This window comes from Eptesicus fuscus, chromosome 11, assembly GCF_027574615.1.
Source record: "Eptesicus fuscus isolate TK198812 chromosome 11, DD_ASM_mEF_20220401, whole genome shotgun sequence".
NCBI classification, from domain to species: Eukaryota; Metazoa; Chordata; class Mammalia; order Chiroptera; family Vespertilionidae; genus Eptesicus; species Eptesicus fuscus.
This window is the reverse complement of record NC_072483.1, coordinates 44,428,876-44,447,045: the sequence shown is the minus strand read 5'-3', so window position 1 is coordinate 44,447,045 and position 18,170 is coordinate 44,428,876. Positions and strand designations below refer to the sequence as shown.

The 18,170-nt window shown below is 38.3% G+C and overlaps 1 protein-coding gene across 1 annotated transcript in view; it reads left to right on the top strand.

The window, feature by feature from the left end:
• The first annotated feature begins 12,970 nt into the window (after nt 1-12,970).
• The window catches only part of SCN7A (sodium voltage-gated channel alpha subunit 7), an 82,730-nt gene continuing 77,530 nt past the window's right edge, over nt 12,971-18,170 (top strand). The window contains exon 1 of the mRNA XM_008138613.3: nt 12,971-13,182. Within this exon, the coding sequence (XP_008136835.3) occupies nt 13,173-13,182 (10 nt within the window). The 5' untranslated portion in view covers nt 12,971-13,172. The remainder of the gene's footprint in view (nt 13,183-18,170) is intronic.

Sequence of the window (18,170 nt, the reverse complement as noted above, 5' to 3'; positions counted from 1 at the left end):
GAAATATAATTTTCTAAAACAAGTGTTTTTCTAAAACAATATCTGGAACTTGTAACTAATTCTGACCCTCAAAATGTTGTTCTTTTTTCCTAGCTCCCAATATAAATGGTCACCTTTTCCACAACTACCCTACCCCCCCCCACAATGGAGCAAAAATTTCCTGAAATTCTGAGTTCTTGAAACAAATTCTCTTTTTAAAATAAAGTTTGAGAACTGTTTTCATACAAATTCCCTACAGTGTACCTAGAATTTCAAATGCAAATCACTCTCTGAAGCCCTTTAGTGCTGTTAACTTTACTGACGTATATTTAAAACCTTCTAATGTCCTTTCTGCCAACTTGTTTCTCTCTTCTTCTTTCCTTACCTTTTCCCATACCTGGATTAGGGGAGGCTCAAGTATTTAATCAGGAAGAGAATAGGTTCTAAATTTGCTTTCATTTTTTTCTTCATACATTAATCTCTATTTCTAAACAACTATGGCTCTACAAATGTAAGCCCCTTACTCTTAACTTCATGACCAAATTTCTTGCAGTTACAACCAAACTCACTGTTATAGAGATTATTGAAGTTGTTGCATAGGTCAAAGCTTAACCATAACTCCTAATGAGAAGGTTTTTTTCCATCTCTGCCATGTAAATCAGAATGATTTTTCTGGATCCTCTGTAGTACCTTCTATTTGTTCTTTTATTGCACTTAACACATTGTACTGTAAATCCTGTTTATTTATCTGTAGATTATAATTTTACTAGACTATTTTCCTGAGGCAAAGAAGAGGTCTATACCTTGTGCCTAACTCAATATCTGGCACACAGTAGGTATCCTACAAATATCTATAATAATAAAAGCATAATATGCTAATTAGACCAGATAGCCGAACAACCTTCTGGATGAAGCCGGGGCTGTGAGGGCCAAGCCCCTTGCACGAATTTCATGCATCAGACCTCTGGTTTTTATATAAAATTAACAGTAAAAATTCCCTTTGTGTTTGCTTCTGGAGGACTAAGAAGGAAAAAGTCTGAATGGTGGGCAGGACATCTAACACTCTGTCACTGATACTCTGTTATTCTAAATGTTGCTTATGAAATACATCTTAAATTCTAAAATGAGAAGTCAAACTAGATGCCATCTAGAGATCATTGCAAGCTATGAATATCTAATAATATATGATTTCTGATGTTCCTTACAGTTAATTTGAACAGGAGAGGCAGAAAGCAAATTAAATGAATGTGCATTCTTGCAAATGTGCATGAATGTACATATAAACTGAGTAACTAATGAGAGGGAGAGAGCAGGAAATGAGCAAGGAAGGAAGAAGAGTGAGATAAAAAGAGAGCAAACAGATTCTGAAATTTAGATTTTACACAGGAATTATGTCAGATATACCAATTGAATCAACTAAAAAGTATCAGGTATAATAGTTAATCTTGCCAAAATCACAGCTTGAATGAAAATAGATCTACTGGAATAAAAATTTTGTACAACACCCTATTCTCCAATGAAAAAATGCTTAATAAAATGATGGGGATGAGAGGTGGAGGTAGACTGTGTAGCAAATAAGACTTAATTTGAACACCAGAGGGCAGTAGGGTATTTTCTTATTTAAAATATAATGCTATCAAAGTACAGCCTGTGAAATATAAGGTTCCTTGTATCACCTAAAAATGAAATAAAATATAATGTATCAAAAAGAATTTGAAACAGTTTTTAATCAGCCACATTTACTCAGTGCCCACTGTGTGCAGACTCTTGAAAAATACAGGAAGGGCAAAAGTATATTTATAGATGTGAGTACATAAAACAGTTTATTCTAATATTGTTATTATTTATTAATTATTTTATTCTTTTCTATATGAACAAGTGTAAACATACTTTTGCCCCACCATGTATGTTGAGGAAATTCCTGAAGAAGTAATGCACACAATCATAGGTATTTAAAATGGAATAATTATTAAATTCATTATCCTCCAATGTTAATTTATGTAAGTCAATGCTTTCTAATTTAATTAAAACTAAAGTAGCTAGTGCATAAGCCTCTTATAACAGCAAACTATAATTGCTTCTTAAAATTAAGATATAATTGACATATAACACTATATTAGTTTCAGGTGTGCAACATAGTGACATATATGTATATGTTGTGAAATGATCACCACCACAATAATACCCATCATCACACATAGCTACAATTTTTTTCTTGTTATAAGAATTTTTAAGATTTACTCTCTTAGCAGCTAAAGTATCATTTCTTGAGTGGCTTTCTACCTTCTTTGCGCAAATGCTTTCTGAGTAAATGCCAAAAACTGAGTGCTAATTCTCTTCTCCAATATTCAAACTGCTTCAAATCACAAAAAGGAAAATCTTTGGGGTTTATGTTTCCAGGAAATATTTTTTTTTCATGTGAAGGAACACAATCAAAATTTTAGAGCTAGAAGTTAGAAAGAATAGTTGAAAACAACTATTCTGACTGCAATATCGCACTGTTTTCTAGCATGTTCAGTGTTTTAGCCACTGGCTACATGTTACTATTTGAATTTAAATAAATTAAAACAAATTAAACTTTTACAGTGCAGTTCCTCAACTTCACTAGTTATATTTCAAATGCTTAATAGCCACATATGGCTAATGGTTACTGTATTAGGCAGATATGGAACATTTCCATCACAGCAGAAGGTTCTTTTGGATCACACTGAACTAGGAAAGAGCTGGAATAAAACCAGATCTCTTGAGAGGATGTGCCAGAGAAATTGAATCAGAAAAATGTGGTGTCAGCAAACACAAAGCAAAAGATCGTTTCAAGAAGGAAATAATAATACAACAGAGGTGTCAGGCAGATGGAAACTGAAAGGAGTCCATTGATTCTGGCATTTAGGGAATCTTTACCATAACAGTATACAGTGCCTCCCCACCTCCCAGGCTCTTAACATAACATCATGATTTCCCAAAAAGGGAAAATAGTTGCACCAAATGAAAGTACTGAATTATAAGACATATCAATTAATCAGCCTTGCAGCATGTCCAATTTTAATCTTTATAATGTAAACTTTGTGAAATATTTGTGAAACTATACACTGAAGAAAAGATAAACTAAGATGGCTTCTTTGGGAGACCACCACCTATGTGCCCTCTGGAAAGTTATTCATAGAAGATGCTCTTATTGGTGATCCTGGCATTTACATTTCAGTGGGAGAGAAACAGCCTAAAGCCAGGTTCCAAGAATGAAAGAACCAATGGGGAGGAAGCAAAAGCATCAACCTGTTCTTCTAAGAAGGTGACAGAGAAAAGAGAGGATGGCAGCATATGGAAGACCAGGAGTTTGCTTTTCTGCCTATCAACCTGAAGATTAGTAAATGCGTTTCAGATTCGTTCATGAATCTTACAAAACTCAGTGCAAAACTTTCTAGGTTTGTGAATTTGTGTCTTTTTCTGTAGGTAGAGTGTGGACCATATATAATCTAGGTTAGTCAGATGGGAGAATCTGAACATACAGAAAACCAATCAAGCAAGGTCCCAGAGGAAGCAGGTAAGAAAAGGAATAAGGTAGAGAGGGAGAAGTAAATCTTAGGAAAGAGTACAAAAGCTTCAGTTTTGGTCATCATAGGAAGAAAGGCCACATAAGCAGAGATAGTTTTGAATAATTGAATTGAGAAATTTTGCAACACTGTTCAAAGAGCTTCAAATTTCTTCTTGGTTTCATGCCAGCTTTCTCCAAATATTTTTTGCCAAATATGACCTCTATATAGAAATTTGTTTTGGTTAAACTATATTTTGTGGAAAATATCTAAAAACACAGATTATAAACTAATATATCAACATATACTAATTAAGCACTTAATAAAGTTGATTATGTTCAGTACTGTTTTAATATTCTTACATATGTTTACTTGTACCAAGACAAGAACTATGCAAAGAAAGACCTCGTGCAGTATAACTTTAATATTTTTAATATATTTCATACATTTTGGACTCTTACTTTTCTCTCCTATTTCATCATACATAATTAATTTATTTTCTGCCTTTCTTTCAGCTTGTCCAGAAACCCTCATTGTACTTTACATTAAGTAGTTGCAGTACCTACAAAGCCTATCTAATTACAATGTGACATCATTTCCTTTAATCTGTCTATATTCTTTTACTTTAGATGTTTAGAAATTTTATCGTCGTTCTGTTATTGTTCTGATTGTTCCTTAATAATCTGTAGTAAAAAGTCCAATAACAATACAATATTTATTAAGTAATATCTACATTAATGAAGCTTATATTCATTGAATCCCAATGATTTTTGGCCTAATATGTTATTATCTTGTTTTACAGATAATATATGCAACAATTCTAAAATCTCCAGAACTCATACTGAGGCATAGTGGTAAGAACATATATAAATTAAACAGTGACACAATAACTTAATTACAATAAGTAATATGGAAGTCCATAGCTAACTCTGTCTGGTAGGAGAAACAGCAAAAAGTTCCCTAAGGATTAAAAACATGAATGAAAACATGTATTCACAGAGATACTAGTATATTCACCCTTACGTTCATTGCAGCAGTATTCATGGTGGTCAAGACATGGAAATGACCAGTGCCCTTTGATAGATGATTGGATAAAGAAAATGTGGTGCATATATACAATGGAATACTACTCAGTCATAAGAAAAGATTAAATACTGCCATTTTGGACAACTTAGATGGACCTTGAAAATATCATGCTAAGTGAAATAAGTCAGACAAAGAAAGTAAAGAATCATATGATTTCACTTACATATGGGACATGAAACTGAAAGTAACTAATGAATAAACAAGAAAAATGAACAAACAAAAACTCATAGACACAGACAACAGTATGGTGGTTATCAGAGGGAGGGGGTGGGGAGATAGTAAAAGGTAAAGGGCATCAAAAAAGGGGTTGCTGGAAGATGGGGTCTTTGGGTAATGGGTGCACAATGCAATATACAGACCATGTATCATAGAAATGTGCACATGAAAAGTATATAATCTTATTAACCAATGTCACCCTAATAAATTTAATTTAAAAAATAAATGAAATATTAAGGATAAACAGTTGAAAGAAAAATAAAGCAAGATGCAAAATGTCTTGAGATGCTGTTGGAGAAGAAGGTGATTCGCAATGCATTGATAATTCATTCTTCATTTTGTATAACATGCTAAAGGAAAAAAATATGAATACTCCATCATTTTAAACATTTGAGAAGGCTGGCTTTAGATGAGTAGCTATTTACCTGAGCTGATGTTGTGCAAACTGAGACAGTGTTGACAGCATATGAACTCTCCTCAAAGGTTTCATTCCAAGTTCATTCAAGACTTGTTCCCTTCATCAGCTGTAATGTGGGGGTTCTGAAGGACAATTACATTGTTTCTTCAAGGGGTGGAATTACTTCTGGGAGGGAGTTGCCAACAGAAAAGAAGTTACAAGACGGAATCTGCAGGTAGGCTTCAGGGGATGTGGCAATGGAGTTTTGAAGGAGGTAGAGGTGAATTTCTCAGGCTATGGCTATAAATGCACGGTATTAACTTAATAAGAGAAGAGACAATTTAAGATTTGGTGGTTTTCTGGAAATTCCTCTCATTTCTGGTGAGATGAGATACCATCTCTTTGTAGAGTCAAGTAGAGTCATCTGTTGAATAGTTGTTTTGTGAAATCTATCATTACAAGGCTGTTTTTTCTTCTGGTGGAAAATAGGAGCAATCAAGGGGAGAGGTGGGACATTGTTTAAATCTTCATGTTGGTGTAATAACTTCCTGGGAAATTATGTTACATCATTAACTTTATTTTCAATAAATTTTATTTTATTAAGGTAAAGCATAAAGATGATTTAAAACTATAAATACTCCTAAAAGGCTTATGCTAGTATATCAACGCCCTCCCATCTTCTTGACTTTTCTTCCCAATAGGCAATTGTTTAAATCATTTTAGCTGCTAAATCTGTAATCTACCAAATTTACAAATAATATATGGAACTGATTTATTTTGATTCATCAATTTAGGTATTACATATTACATTTCTACTATAGAAAATAAGCATTTCCCCTCTCATCTCTTTTCCATGCAAACATCCTGCAAATGTGGCTATATGACACTAATTAAATCCCCATTGTAGCTTTCATAATATGATTCTGGTAAGAAAGAAGAGTATTGTAATTATATTTCCTTAAACATGTGTTTTTGGCCCTAGCTGGTTTGGCTACGTGGATAGAGCGTCAGTCTTCAGACTGAAGGGTCCTGGGGTCGATTCTAGTCAAGGGCACATGCCTGGGTTGCGGGCTCAATCCCCAGTGTGGGGCCTGCAGGAGGCAGCCCATCAAAGATTCTCTCTCATCATTGTTGTTTCTATCTCTCTCTACTTCTCTGTCATCAATAAAAATATATTTAAAAAAACATGTGTTTTTGTTTTTACAAATTAATACTTTAATAACTTTTTTAGTTTCACATTTTTTTTTTTATCTTTTGACTAAGTTTACTCACACTCTTCAAACTTTCTGTAAAAAACCACATGGACTTCCACCTCCAGTCTAGACTGGATGCTCTTGGGATCTATTGTGCAGCTCTCATTCTGGCACTTTTATTTTCATCATTAGGAAGCAATTCTCATTTTTCATGTGTTGCAATCCTGGTTTTTGGATGCCAGAAACATTTTTGTATTGCTTTCTCCTTGGATAAACCACATTTCCCAATAACTTCTTATGTAAGAATGCATAGGAGTTGAATAAAAGCATGGAAAATAAATTTTTGAGAGTCTCCACATCTAAAAATTAATTATATTTTCTCTTATATTGACTGATGGCTTGGCTATATATAACATACTAGATTGGAGATCATTTTTTGCTAGAAATTTGAACATACCACTCCATTGCCTTCTGGATTCCAATGATGCTATTGCTGAATCCTATACCATTGTAGCCCAATCCCCTGTTGTTGTAGTTTTAAATCTACAGACTTTATTAAAATTTCACTAATTTTCCCACCAATGTCATTTTGTTGGTTCAGAATCTAATACAAAATTCCACATTTTATCTACTTGAGATGTCTCCTTAGTCTCCTAAGGAGACATCTCAAGTAGATATATGACAGTTCCTTGGTTTTTCTTTGCCTTTAATTACTGACACCTTTGAAGAGTATTGACCAGTTTATATTGTAGACTGTCCCTCAATTCGTAGACTGTCTTATGTGTCCTACTGATTAGATTAAGTTTAACGCATATTTGGCGAAATCACAGAAGTAGCATTGATGTATTCTCGGGGCATAATATCAGGAGGAACATGATGTCTGCATGTCCTATTATTGGTGACTAAAGGCCCAGTGCACGACATTTGTGCACTTGGGGGCGGAGAGGTTCCCTCAGCCCTGCTTGCATCTTTCTGCAATCCAGGAGCCCTCAGGGGATGTCTGACTGATGGCTTAGGCCTGCTCCTGCGTTGAGTGTCTGCCCCCTGATGGACAGTGCACGTCATAGCAACCAGTCGTTTCACCGTTCAGTTGCTTTGCATATTACCCTTTTATTACATAAAATGTTATCATATTGCGGACCAGTAGTTTTACTGCTAGCTTTACCCAGTGGCCAGAAAAGTTTCTATTGAATGAGTTCAAAAAACGTTTTACATAAATGTTAAAGGCACACTTTAAAATTAAATACCCATTGCATTTTGAAGTTATTTATTACATGTTCTTACAAGCTAATATCTTTTTAAAGTATGATACTTTGTAAAACACTGTGTAATATGAAGTGAGAATTCTCGTGATCCGCCCTCAATGTGTTAACTATGATTATTTTATTATATTGGCTTCTGCCAGGATATGTCACTGAAAAGTTGCTGTTTTCTACTTTGTAATTATTATTCTTGGGATTTGGGTGTTAAGAGGAAGATCAAAGAGGTAAATCGCCATTTTCATCAAATCGCATCAAGAGCACATACTATCAACATGATTTATGAGTGGATGTTGACCTTGACCACCAGGCTGAGGTAAAAATGTTTTTCAGATTTCTACACAATAAAGTTTCTCTTTTCCCCTATTGCCATGTTGTACACCTTGGAAAAAAGTCTCTATGTGCAGCCCACATGTAAGAAGTGAGGAATTATGCTCCCTTTCCTTTAGTGTGGAGTATCTACATCAATTATTTAGAATTCTTCTGCATGAAAAATTTGTCTCTTCTCCCACATTTCTTAATTTATCCAATTATTTATTTATATCAGTATGGTCTCATGGATATTTTATACTTTGGGTTATAATCCAACTCTACTTCATTTATTTTGTAGCTCAAATTGTTCCAGCTTTGTTCATTAGTAGCTTTCGCGGGTGGCTCCCATGCTTATTTGCTTTGCTATACCTCCATTAATGTGAGGGTTTTTTTGAACACTTTCTTAATTTCTGGAATTATAAGATGCTCCAGACTCTCCTTGTAAATTTCCTACTGCAATCCTAAAATCAGCCATTTATCAAAGAAATCCTGGTTGATATTAATTGGAGAATTATATTAGACCCAAAATTTGTGAAATATGTATCCTCCCCATCTCTCTTTTTAACTCATTTTTTTTTCCTATATGAAAGCTTTAAAATCTTGTCTTTATCCAAAGGTTCTAATATTTCATGATAATTTTCTTTGGTTGAGGAGCTATTTTCATTTAAACTGATGGACCCTCTGTAGGCTCATTCACTTAGGAGAATTGGGTCCTTCAATTTTGAGAAATTTTCTTGTATTATTTATTTGAGGATTTACTCTCCTTGTTCTCTGTTCTCTCTGAAATTCCTGTCAGCTGGAGGTTAAACCTTTGGAATTTATTCTCTATTCTTATCTTTACTATCCTATTGTCCATCTCTTTGTACATTCTTTGTGATTTTCACAATTTTATTTTCCAAACTCTTCTTCTCTTTCTTCCCTCCCCTCCCCCAATACTCCCCTCCCTCTCCCCTCCTTCTTCTATTCCACTATTTCTCCTGTTCCTCCTCCTCCTCCTCTTTCTCCTTCTTCTCCTGTTCCTCCTCCTCATTTTTCTTCCTCCCCTCCTCCTCCTCCTCTTTCTTCTTCATAGATTAAGATTACAAAAGCTTTCATATATAGAGCATCCTACTCTTGTTCCATGGAGGTATCACTCTTATTTCTCACATTAATTCTACTGCTCTGTCTTTACTTCCATAGAGTTACTGGTTTCAATAGATTTGTTTCAGTTTCTCTCTGCCATAACAAAGGCATTCTCCAAATGCCCAATGATTCTTGTTTAGTGAGTGTGGGAATTAATAAGTGAGGGGCAGTGGAGGAAAAAGATCATCTATTAGGGAGGAAGTCAGAAGCTTGTGCTTTATTCACAATGGTTATTGGCATCCAAATGGATAAAAAATCTGTTCATAATTGTAATAAGAATTCAGACGAAGGCGAAGATTTTCAACCAGAAAATAAATTCTTAGTAAGAATGTCCATAAAGTAAGAAGATGGTTGTCACAGCAAAAGAAGAAAAGAGTGACACAGCTAGAGGTCCTATCTTTGAAGGAAGAATTTTGATTTGTTCGTATTTTGGGAGAATTGTTGGTCATGTTTTACACAAGGTTTTACCAACTGAGAATATAGTGATGTGGAGTGGGAATAAAAACGCTAGGCTTATCCCCACTCCAAACACTGACATCTTTGACGCTAGAATAAACTGGCCCCACTGTGGCATCCTGCAAGGAAAGTAATTCCCCCAGGGGGCTTATCTGGTTCAAGTGCAGTGTGATAGAGCAGTTTTATCTTGACAAGGTAGGACATGTGGGTCTAGAGCTTTCGCCTTATGAATATACTAGAAGCCCAATGCATGAAATCTGTGCAAGAGTAGGCCTTCTTTCCCCCGGTTGCCAGCACTGGCTTCCCTCCGGCTGCTGGCAGGCACCCAAGACCTGGGCTTCCCTCACAGCCCTCCTTCGGCTGGAAGGTCATCTGGAAGGAGGTCTAATTAGCATATTATGCCTTTATTATCTGTTTGGTCTAATTAGCATATTATGCTTTTATTATTATAGATACTTAGAAAACACAGCATAGAACAAGGGTGTTAAGGCAGAAATGTGGGAAACAAATAGCAAATGACCCCTCCCACCACATACACCTCTGAGCAAATCAAAGGGATCTCATCAGCTTATTAGGAGCACAATAATTGCTAAAATTTATCAGATCCAACCTAGCAAAATTATCTAACAGTGGTGACAGATGTAATGTGCTCCAGAACAACAACAACAAAATGGATGTACCACTCAGAAGATACAGCCAGTATCATCAGTTTCCCTTCTATCTGTCTCTTGTTTCTATTATTGCTCTGCAAAATGGTTTGAGATGAGTTGCGTGTTCATTCCATATTACACAAAGCCATACAGTAATCTCCCCTTATCCATGGTTATACACTCCAAGACCCCCCGTGGATAGCATGAAACCACAGACAGTGCTGAACCTTGTATATATACTATATATTTTTCTATATGTACACGTGCATGATACATTTTAATTTATAAATTAGGCAATAATTTTATTAATTTATAAAATATTAACAAAAATGCTACTAATAAAATTGAAAATATAATAATATGCTGTAACAAAATTATGTGAATGTGGTCTCTCCACCCCCACACACACTCAAGAATATATCCTATTGTAGTTACTCACCCTTCTTCTTGTGATGTTGTGAGATGACAAAATACCAAACCTATTCCTCAATCTGTGTAACCATCCCTCACTTTCAGTAAACAAGCGGTTTGGTGCCACTTGTTTCCGGGTCTCCCTGGCTGAAGTTTCCTTGTAGGCTCGGTGTTTTCTGGCATATCACGCGGTCCCCAATCAGAACAAGTTCCTATCCATGTCCTCCAGCCACGAATTTAACGCCTTTTTCACTGTCACTAAGCACTTATCACACACTGTGGCCACTACTTTTGCCGTTTGAGGTGCAACAAACAGCAAAACTAACACAAATTTCTCTTTTCCTTCCTTACCATTATATGGGTGAAAAAATTATTCTTACCGTAGATCTTAGCAACCTCAGCATACGATTTCTTTTTCTTTCTGATTAAGTAGAGAATTTTCACCTTTCACTCAAAACTTTAAAATTTCTCTTTGGAGTATCCAAATTGCCAGCATAATGACTTTTGCGCTCTGGGGCCATTACGAAGAACACTAGTGGTACTTGAACACGCAAACTCACGAGCCTTGTGATGCCATGACAATAGCTCCCATAAGCAAGGCGGCTGCTGATGGTCCAGGAGGGGACAGAGGGAGGATTCACATCTCGCTCGCGGGACGGAACGGGATTCTCAAGATTTCCTCATGCTGCTGAGAATGGCACTTGAAAACGTATGGATTGTTTGTTTCTGGGATTTTCCGCATAATATTTTCAGACCGTAGTTGACAATAAGGTAACTAAAACCACAGAAAGAGAAACCGCAGGTAAAGGGGCTTACTCTACTGCTCTTTATTTATGTCAAATCGCTTATTTAAGCTATCAAATATTTTATATTAATAAATTTAAGTTTATATTATGTGTGAATGTACTGAGAGATGCATAGGATTTTACTAAGTGAGAAGGGATGTGTCAGATTGCTCCAAGGAAAAGTTCTGTGCACTGGAACGTTCACTTGTATTGTCACCACAAAGCATGCGGAAGAAAGCTGGTGTCTGTTAGAAAAAAATCAAGTACATATTTGATACCACAAAATAATTATTGTTAATTTTTAGGTATGATAATGGTCTTGGGTTATATGTTTTAAAAATCCTTATAATTCAGAGACATTTGCAGATGTAGTTTTGGATAAAACGATATGACATCTGAACTACTTTTAAGTTCATTTAAGGTGGGAAGGAGGATACAGAAAAACAAGATTGTCTACGTGTTCACAATAGTTGAAGCTGAGTACATAGGATTTTATTGTACTTTCTTTGTATTTTTTGTATATTATGAATTTTTTCATAATAACCATGTAATTTAAACAAACAAAATACATGCACCAGACCCTTTCTGTGAATCGTGAATAAAACATGCTGTCCCTAAGATGGTTTTGCACAGAAACAGTGTTAGCTTAATCCTGCTTTACTCTTCTGTTCTATAACTGGCAATATAAAATTTGAGTCTCATAAATATACATGATTTCTCTGGCCGGTGTGTTGCAGGAATCTTTTTTTTTTTTTTTTTTAAGGGAACCTTACCCCTTCCTAACAAATTGGAATTATAAAATGAATGTGCTATGATGTGGGAAAATTTCCAAACTCCCTTTGAGAAAGAAAGTTCAACAACTTTTCCCTTCACCATCACATTACTATTGTCCACCAGTTTCCCCAAAATTCCCCAAATGCATAATTTTCCCTGTGTCCCTTGTGTTTCAAATCGCCAGAGCTGGAAAGAAATCTAGAGGGCGGAGGTTGTAGCTCCAGGCCTTTGTTCCCTAAACAGCTGCACACCTACACACACCTACATACACATCACACAGCCACACCTCAGCCACGTCCAGATTTGAATGCTGCAGGCTCCACTGGGGCAGCTAGGCAAGGCGACAGAGAGAGCAAATGGAGGTAGAGAACCTGTTTGCTGCCGTCCTCTCTCCCTCTTCTCCTCCCTCTCCCTCCCAATCACATCTCTTTGCCATCCTCTCAAACCTTCCACCTTAACTGCATCCCTGCTCTAAATCGCCTCTCCGTTTCCTCAAGTCCAAGTCTTCTCCCAGCTCCACCTCCTCACACATCCCGCTCCCCTCGCCCCCTCCCTTCCCAAGGCAGCTGGTGCACAAGACCCCGCAGCCGGTTTCAGTCACCATCACCCCGCCCACGCCCGGGTGTTGAAGTCCAACACTGGCCTGGAGCTGAGGGCGGAGGAGCGGGGAGGGAGGAGTGGGAAGAACACAAAACAGCTTCGAGGCGGCGGGCGCGGCTCCACTGCGCATCTGGCCGGAGGGCTGCCCTGGGTTAGTGGCTGGGCGGCTGCCCCAGGGACTCGGGTCTCTAGCTGGCAATTCAGTGGGGCCCGTTTCCTACCGAGCCTAGGTGGCATCAGCTGGTGAGGGCAGATGCTAACCTAGCAACACCATCTAAGCCACCGGAGCCCAGGAAGCCAGAGAGATCAGAAAGCAAGAGAAGCCCAGGAGGAGAAAAAGGGCTCCCAGGAGCCCAGCTCCAAGGGCTCCAAGGAGCCCAGGTACTGGCGGAGACCCATCCCATGGGAGCAAGTAAGTGTTTTTTCCTTGCTGTGTGCCCAGTCCCAGGAGGGTGTCAGCAGCAGCCAGTCTTTCCCACCCAACCCCCCACCGACCCCACCCCATACACACCCCAGGCGATTAATAGCTTCTGGACATGAATTGAGAGAGCTGCTTTTGAGAGCAGCAGTGGCCTGTGGATGTTTTCCCCGCAAGGTATGTGTGGTCAGTTTGTTCATCCCACCAGGTAAGCTTCTGAAACCAAGAAGTTATGTTAGTGTAAAATATCTAGAAACCCCCACTTGTCCAGGGTTTTTAGGTCACATGACACAATAATAGAAGAGAAGGAATGACACCCTATGCAGGCTGGAGCACATTTCTCCTAAGGAATCTTGTCTCATATCCTAAGTAACTTAGTGATTTCAAGATTGGTGCTTTTCGTGTAAGAACTGAGAGTATAAAATTAGAGGCATAGATGTGATGGGGTTGTGCCTAGTTTAAACCACTAGGCATTTTGGTATTGTTTGGATCAACAGGTTTTGGGCTGTGGTTGTTTTCTTTCATTGATGAGTTCTGTAAAATGCATACGTCCGGAGGTTTTCTTTTAGAAGCGATGATTATTCATTGTGACTCTGGCTCTATGTTGCCTCCAATACCCAGGGTACCAGTCAAAGCAGGATAAATGGTGAATACAGGTGGAATGACAGTGATGGGCTCCCTTTATTTGTGGAAATGATGGATGCAAGTTTGGATACTGGTCAGAAAAATCTCTTGAAATGGGAAGGAGTTTGGGTGGTGCTTTTTGTGGTTGATTTTTTCTTCCTGGCTATTGTTCAGGAGAGTAGTTTATGGCACAAATAGGAGCAAGCTGGGCCCAATAAAAAAGAATCCTGGGTACCATACCTGCTACGTGGAGCCCTTATTAAAATTACAGGTCAAGCAGATAAGGCCCATACGGAGTAATTAGTCAGTAATTACCTAGCTAATGAATGAAGAGTTGAAGTCCAATGAAGAAGACTTTGAGGTTAAGAATAATAAAACATGATTTCCATTTATGTGAAAATGAAGCAAATTATTTAACTTCTGATTAAGCTTTATATTTCTTATTTGTAAAGCACACATCAAAAACTTACATTCTGGTAAGGACTAAATTACAGAAGGGTTTTGCGAAGGTAATGTCATGTTTAACTATTGTTTGCATAAAGAATTTTTCTGTTTTTATACATTTATTTCATCATTCTAGCTCTCATTTTAAGTCAAGTTCAATATCTGAATAAAAGGAGCTTTCACAGGCCTCACTAGAATGCACTAGAGGAAGTGAAATTCACGTGCAGGTCATGATCTCTTGCCACCTGTACAGTTTCAAGTATATTCTAACCCGTGAGTTTCCATCCTTGCAACATTTTATGTTTAAACACCTTTGAATGCTCTCAACATATGCTTTAGCCTCTTTCTCTTTTTAGTTTCAGATTTTGATTTAGTCATATGGTCTTACTTCCTTGGGATGAAACCATCAAGTAAATTGGCTATTGCTGAATGTATTTTAATCCATTAGTCAATATAGGAAAACTCAGAGTTTAGGCATAAATAATCTACTCTTGAGGGCTGGGAGTAATTAAAACCCTGCCCTCAGGGGAGAAGTACTCTGAGCCCCTTCTCTCCCATCAATATATTTAAAACAATAGGAGAAAATCTTAAAATTGGACTTGGGCTCAGGAAGAGGAACCAACAGATCCCAGATGATGTGGGCAGGCCCCAGGACCTGCCACTGCCCATCAGCCTCCACTGGAGAGTGGGTGGTAGAGCCAGGCACCTGGGAACTGAGTCTTGTGTCTCACAGCCTCCTGTGGGAGAAGCCCTGGGAGGATAGTTGATCTATACTCCCATAACTTGATCAGGGAGGATAAATATAGGCCTAAAGCATACTGGAAATAAAAACAACAGTATTTGGCTCAACTCCTACCTAGGAAAGAAATATCCTAATACACCCCAGCCCTAGATCCCATTATGATAGGATCTGGACCTTAAATGAGGCATTCAGAGCCTGACCCATGATCCTATCCCTACCACCATAGACTGTCTTTTGAAAGCATATGGTGGGGGCATTAGCATAAAAAGGACATTCTTGATTTCTGGGAGTCTGGTCCGATTATTTTTACTAACCAGTATCGACATTGGTCAGTTGTGAGAGGACATGTGTAAACTCTGCCCACCCTGACTAGCTGTCAGCAATGCACAGTCACTCACCATCAAGGCCAGGTAAGCAAGGTCTCACCTCTACAACATTGAAAGAAGGAACCTTTAACTCGGCAGAGAAAGTTTTCATCTCATGGCTTCGAGGGATATTTTTCCATTGGCCTCTATCTCTCGGCCCAGGTGGGATTATGATTTCCATGAATTTGTTCAATCATTGCTATTTATACACCAGCCTTATTCTGGTTATACTCCATGCTGACAGGGGAACCCCATTTGTCTGGCCAACAGATAGCCCTGTTGTGTACACAGTATTTCTGACTGAATTGACTCAGACGGATGCTGGCTGAGGATAACCACCTCTGTGGTGGCAGCCAACTGCCAAACTGACTGTATCAGCATCAAACAAAAGCTTGATTAAGTTAGGGCCCTGCCCAGGGAAATTCTGTTTTTAAAAGGCTGAAATTAGGTCAGGGCATTTGGTTTTAAACTAGAACATCAGAGGATGTTGATTGGGTCGGGGGAGGACAGCGATGGTCCCTGGTTGAATCTATGGTGTTGAATGGAATATTCCTTCCTATCTGCTTTAGATGCCAGAGTGAGGCTCCCGGGCCACCAACCTCTCACTCTCCAAGTTCTTCCAGAAGCTGCATGGTCTAAGTGCTAATTATGGGCTATAACTCTGGCTCTGGTCCATAGCTAGTTTTGTGCTAATATGTTTCAAGGCTCCTCTCTGGTTTCTCTGAAATTCGAGAAGTGGTTGGGTACTTATGGGTTTGGTTCCTCATTTGAAAAGCTAGAGAGTTGGGGGAGTAGGAGGAACAGACCAGGAGCCGAGGTAGACAACCAGCTTTAGGAGGCCTTCAGGGTTCCAGTGACGGTGGCAGTTCTGGAATTTTTAAAAATTTATATTCCACAGATTCATTGGCACCTAAAACCATAGGTCAAAAGGTCTCAGGCTTGCTGATGAGCATAAAAGTTACATGCATAACAAGCTCTCCTTTGTATGACTCCAGCAGAGGCAAAAATACATTCTTCCTGGTTGAGCTCTTAAATGGCCTCTGGCCAGATTTTCCTTGTCAAGGGGTCTGACTGACTAGGGTCACAGAACATTTAGTTCTGGAAAGATTCTGGCCTTTCCCTAACACACTTGTTTTGGTGGGCTGGACAGGCACAGCTTGGAAATTGTTGTCATATTCAGAGAAAAAAGGGACCCGACTAGTGAACCATGAGGTTGCCATAGAGAAGCTCAAGTGGGCACACTTAAAGACCAAGGCAGCTTTTCTTCATGTTCCTGGAACCCCTTTGTTGCCTTACCAGCCATAATGGCTCACCCTGCTGAGACTCTGTCCCCCACAGAGACTTATTGTCCTGCATCTTCTCAAGGCATTGGGACATGCACCTGGCTTTCTTTGGGCTCATTCTTGTAAGGGAATTTGAGACTGGGTGCTAAGACTGTCATATGACACTTTTATCCAGATTTATTCTCCTCAGTATAGGAGGATCACACATACTCTGATCCTGGATAGAAGACATTTGCAAAGACCTCAGGTCCTGATTATTTTAATGAGCCATCATTGGAATACAAGTTTACCAGATTTTGAGGGGAGTTCAGTTCTCAAAAGTGATCTTTCTATTTGAGGAGAGATGGGACCTGTCCCTTTGAACTTTTGCTACTGCTCGTTGATTTACAAGGCTGTTTTCCTAGTTTTTGAATCCAGAAGAATGCCTAGATTAAAATTCTTAAAATTTATTTTAAAAAGACAAAATGACAGTGCATACTTGTGTTTTTGAGAAAGTTATTTATAATTTTCTTCTGCAAGATGACATATTGGCTGAAATTGCCAGAGTGAGAGAGTTGAGACCAGAATGAAGTGGATATACTGAGGCCAAAATGGGCTGACTTGGGAATAGAAACAGCTGCAGTCAGACTCCAGGTCCGAGGACAAAGGAGGCAAAGTCAATTAAGGCAGGCGAGATAAATTGTATGCCAGGAAGAATTAAAGAGTAGGAGTCAGCTAATCAAAGTTCAACAGGGAATAAGCAGCTGAAGTGGAAAAATAATCCCAAAGCGGAAAACCAAGTGGGTTGAAATCAAGGGGAACAGGCAGCTGCAAAATTCCAGGTGGATTGATGCCTTTTTGGTCAATCTAACCTTTATTCCCAAGCCTTCAGTGTGTGAGCGTTCCAATTCTGGGTTTTAGTAATACGTACATGGTACATTACATTCAAGTAGTAGAGACCCGTTAAGCAGAAAGCAACAGAATCCCTTGACACCTTTTCAGTTCCTCTTCATGGATATAGCAGTTTAATTTCTTCCAGAGAGGAAACATTATGCATGTGGTAGCATATATAACCCTATGTATATAACTTATAAAACATTTTATTCAAAGGTAAACAAGGCAAGCCATTCCTAATGTTACATTTTTCATGAAATAATTTATTTTGGGAATCTTTCCATATGAGCACAGACACAGCTCATTCTTCATGTTTACTAAATAGTGTCTCATGATAGCAACCTACTGGATTTACAATATTAGCTCCTTAGGGTGGACACTTGGATTGATTTCAGTCTTTGAAATGAAAAGCCTGCTGTGACTAACATCTTTGCAAACATGACCTCTCAACTTCAGCAAGAATATTCACTGGGAAGTTTAATTTGGTGGTGGTGGTGGTGGCGGGGAGCAAAGAGTACAAGTAACTATTGCCAAACAGTCCTTCCAATAAAAATGCAGTATTCACACTCTCACCTGAACTGTGTGAAGGTGCCCATTGCTTTCATACCCCAGTGGGTTAAGGGTCGTATCCACTGAGAAGAGTCTCATTTA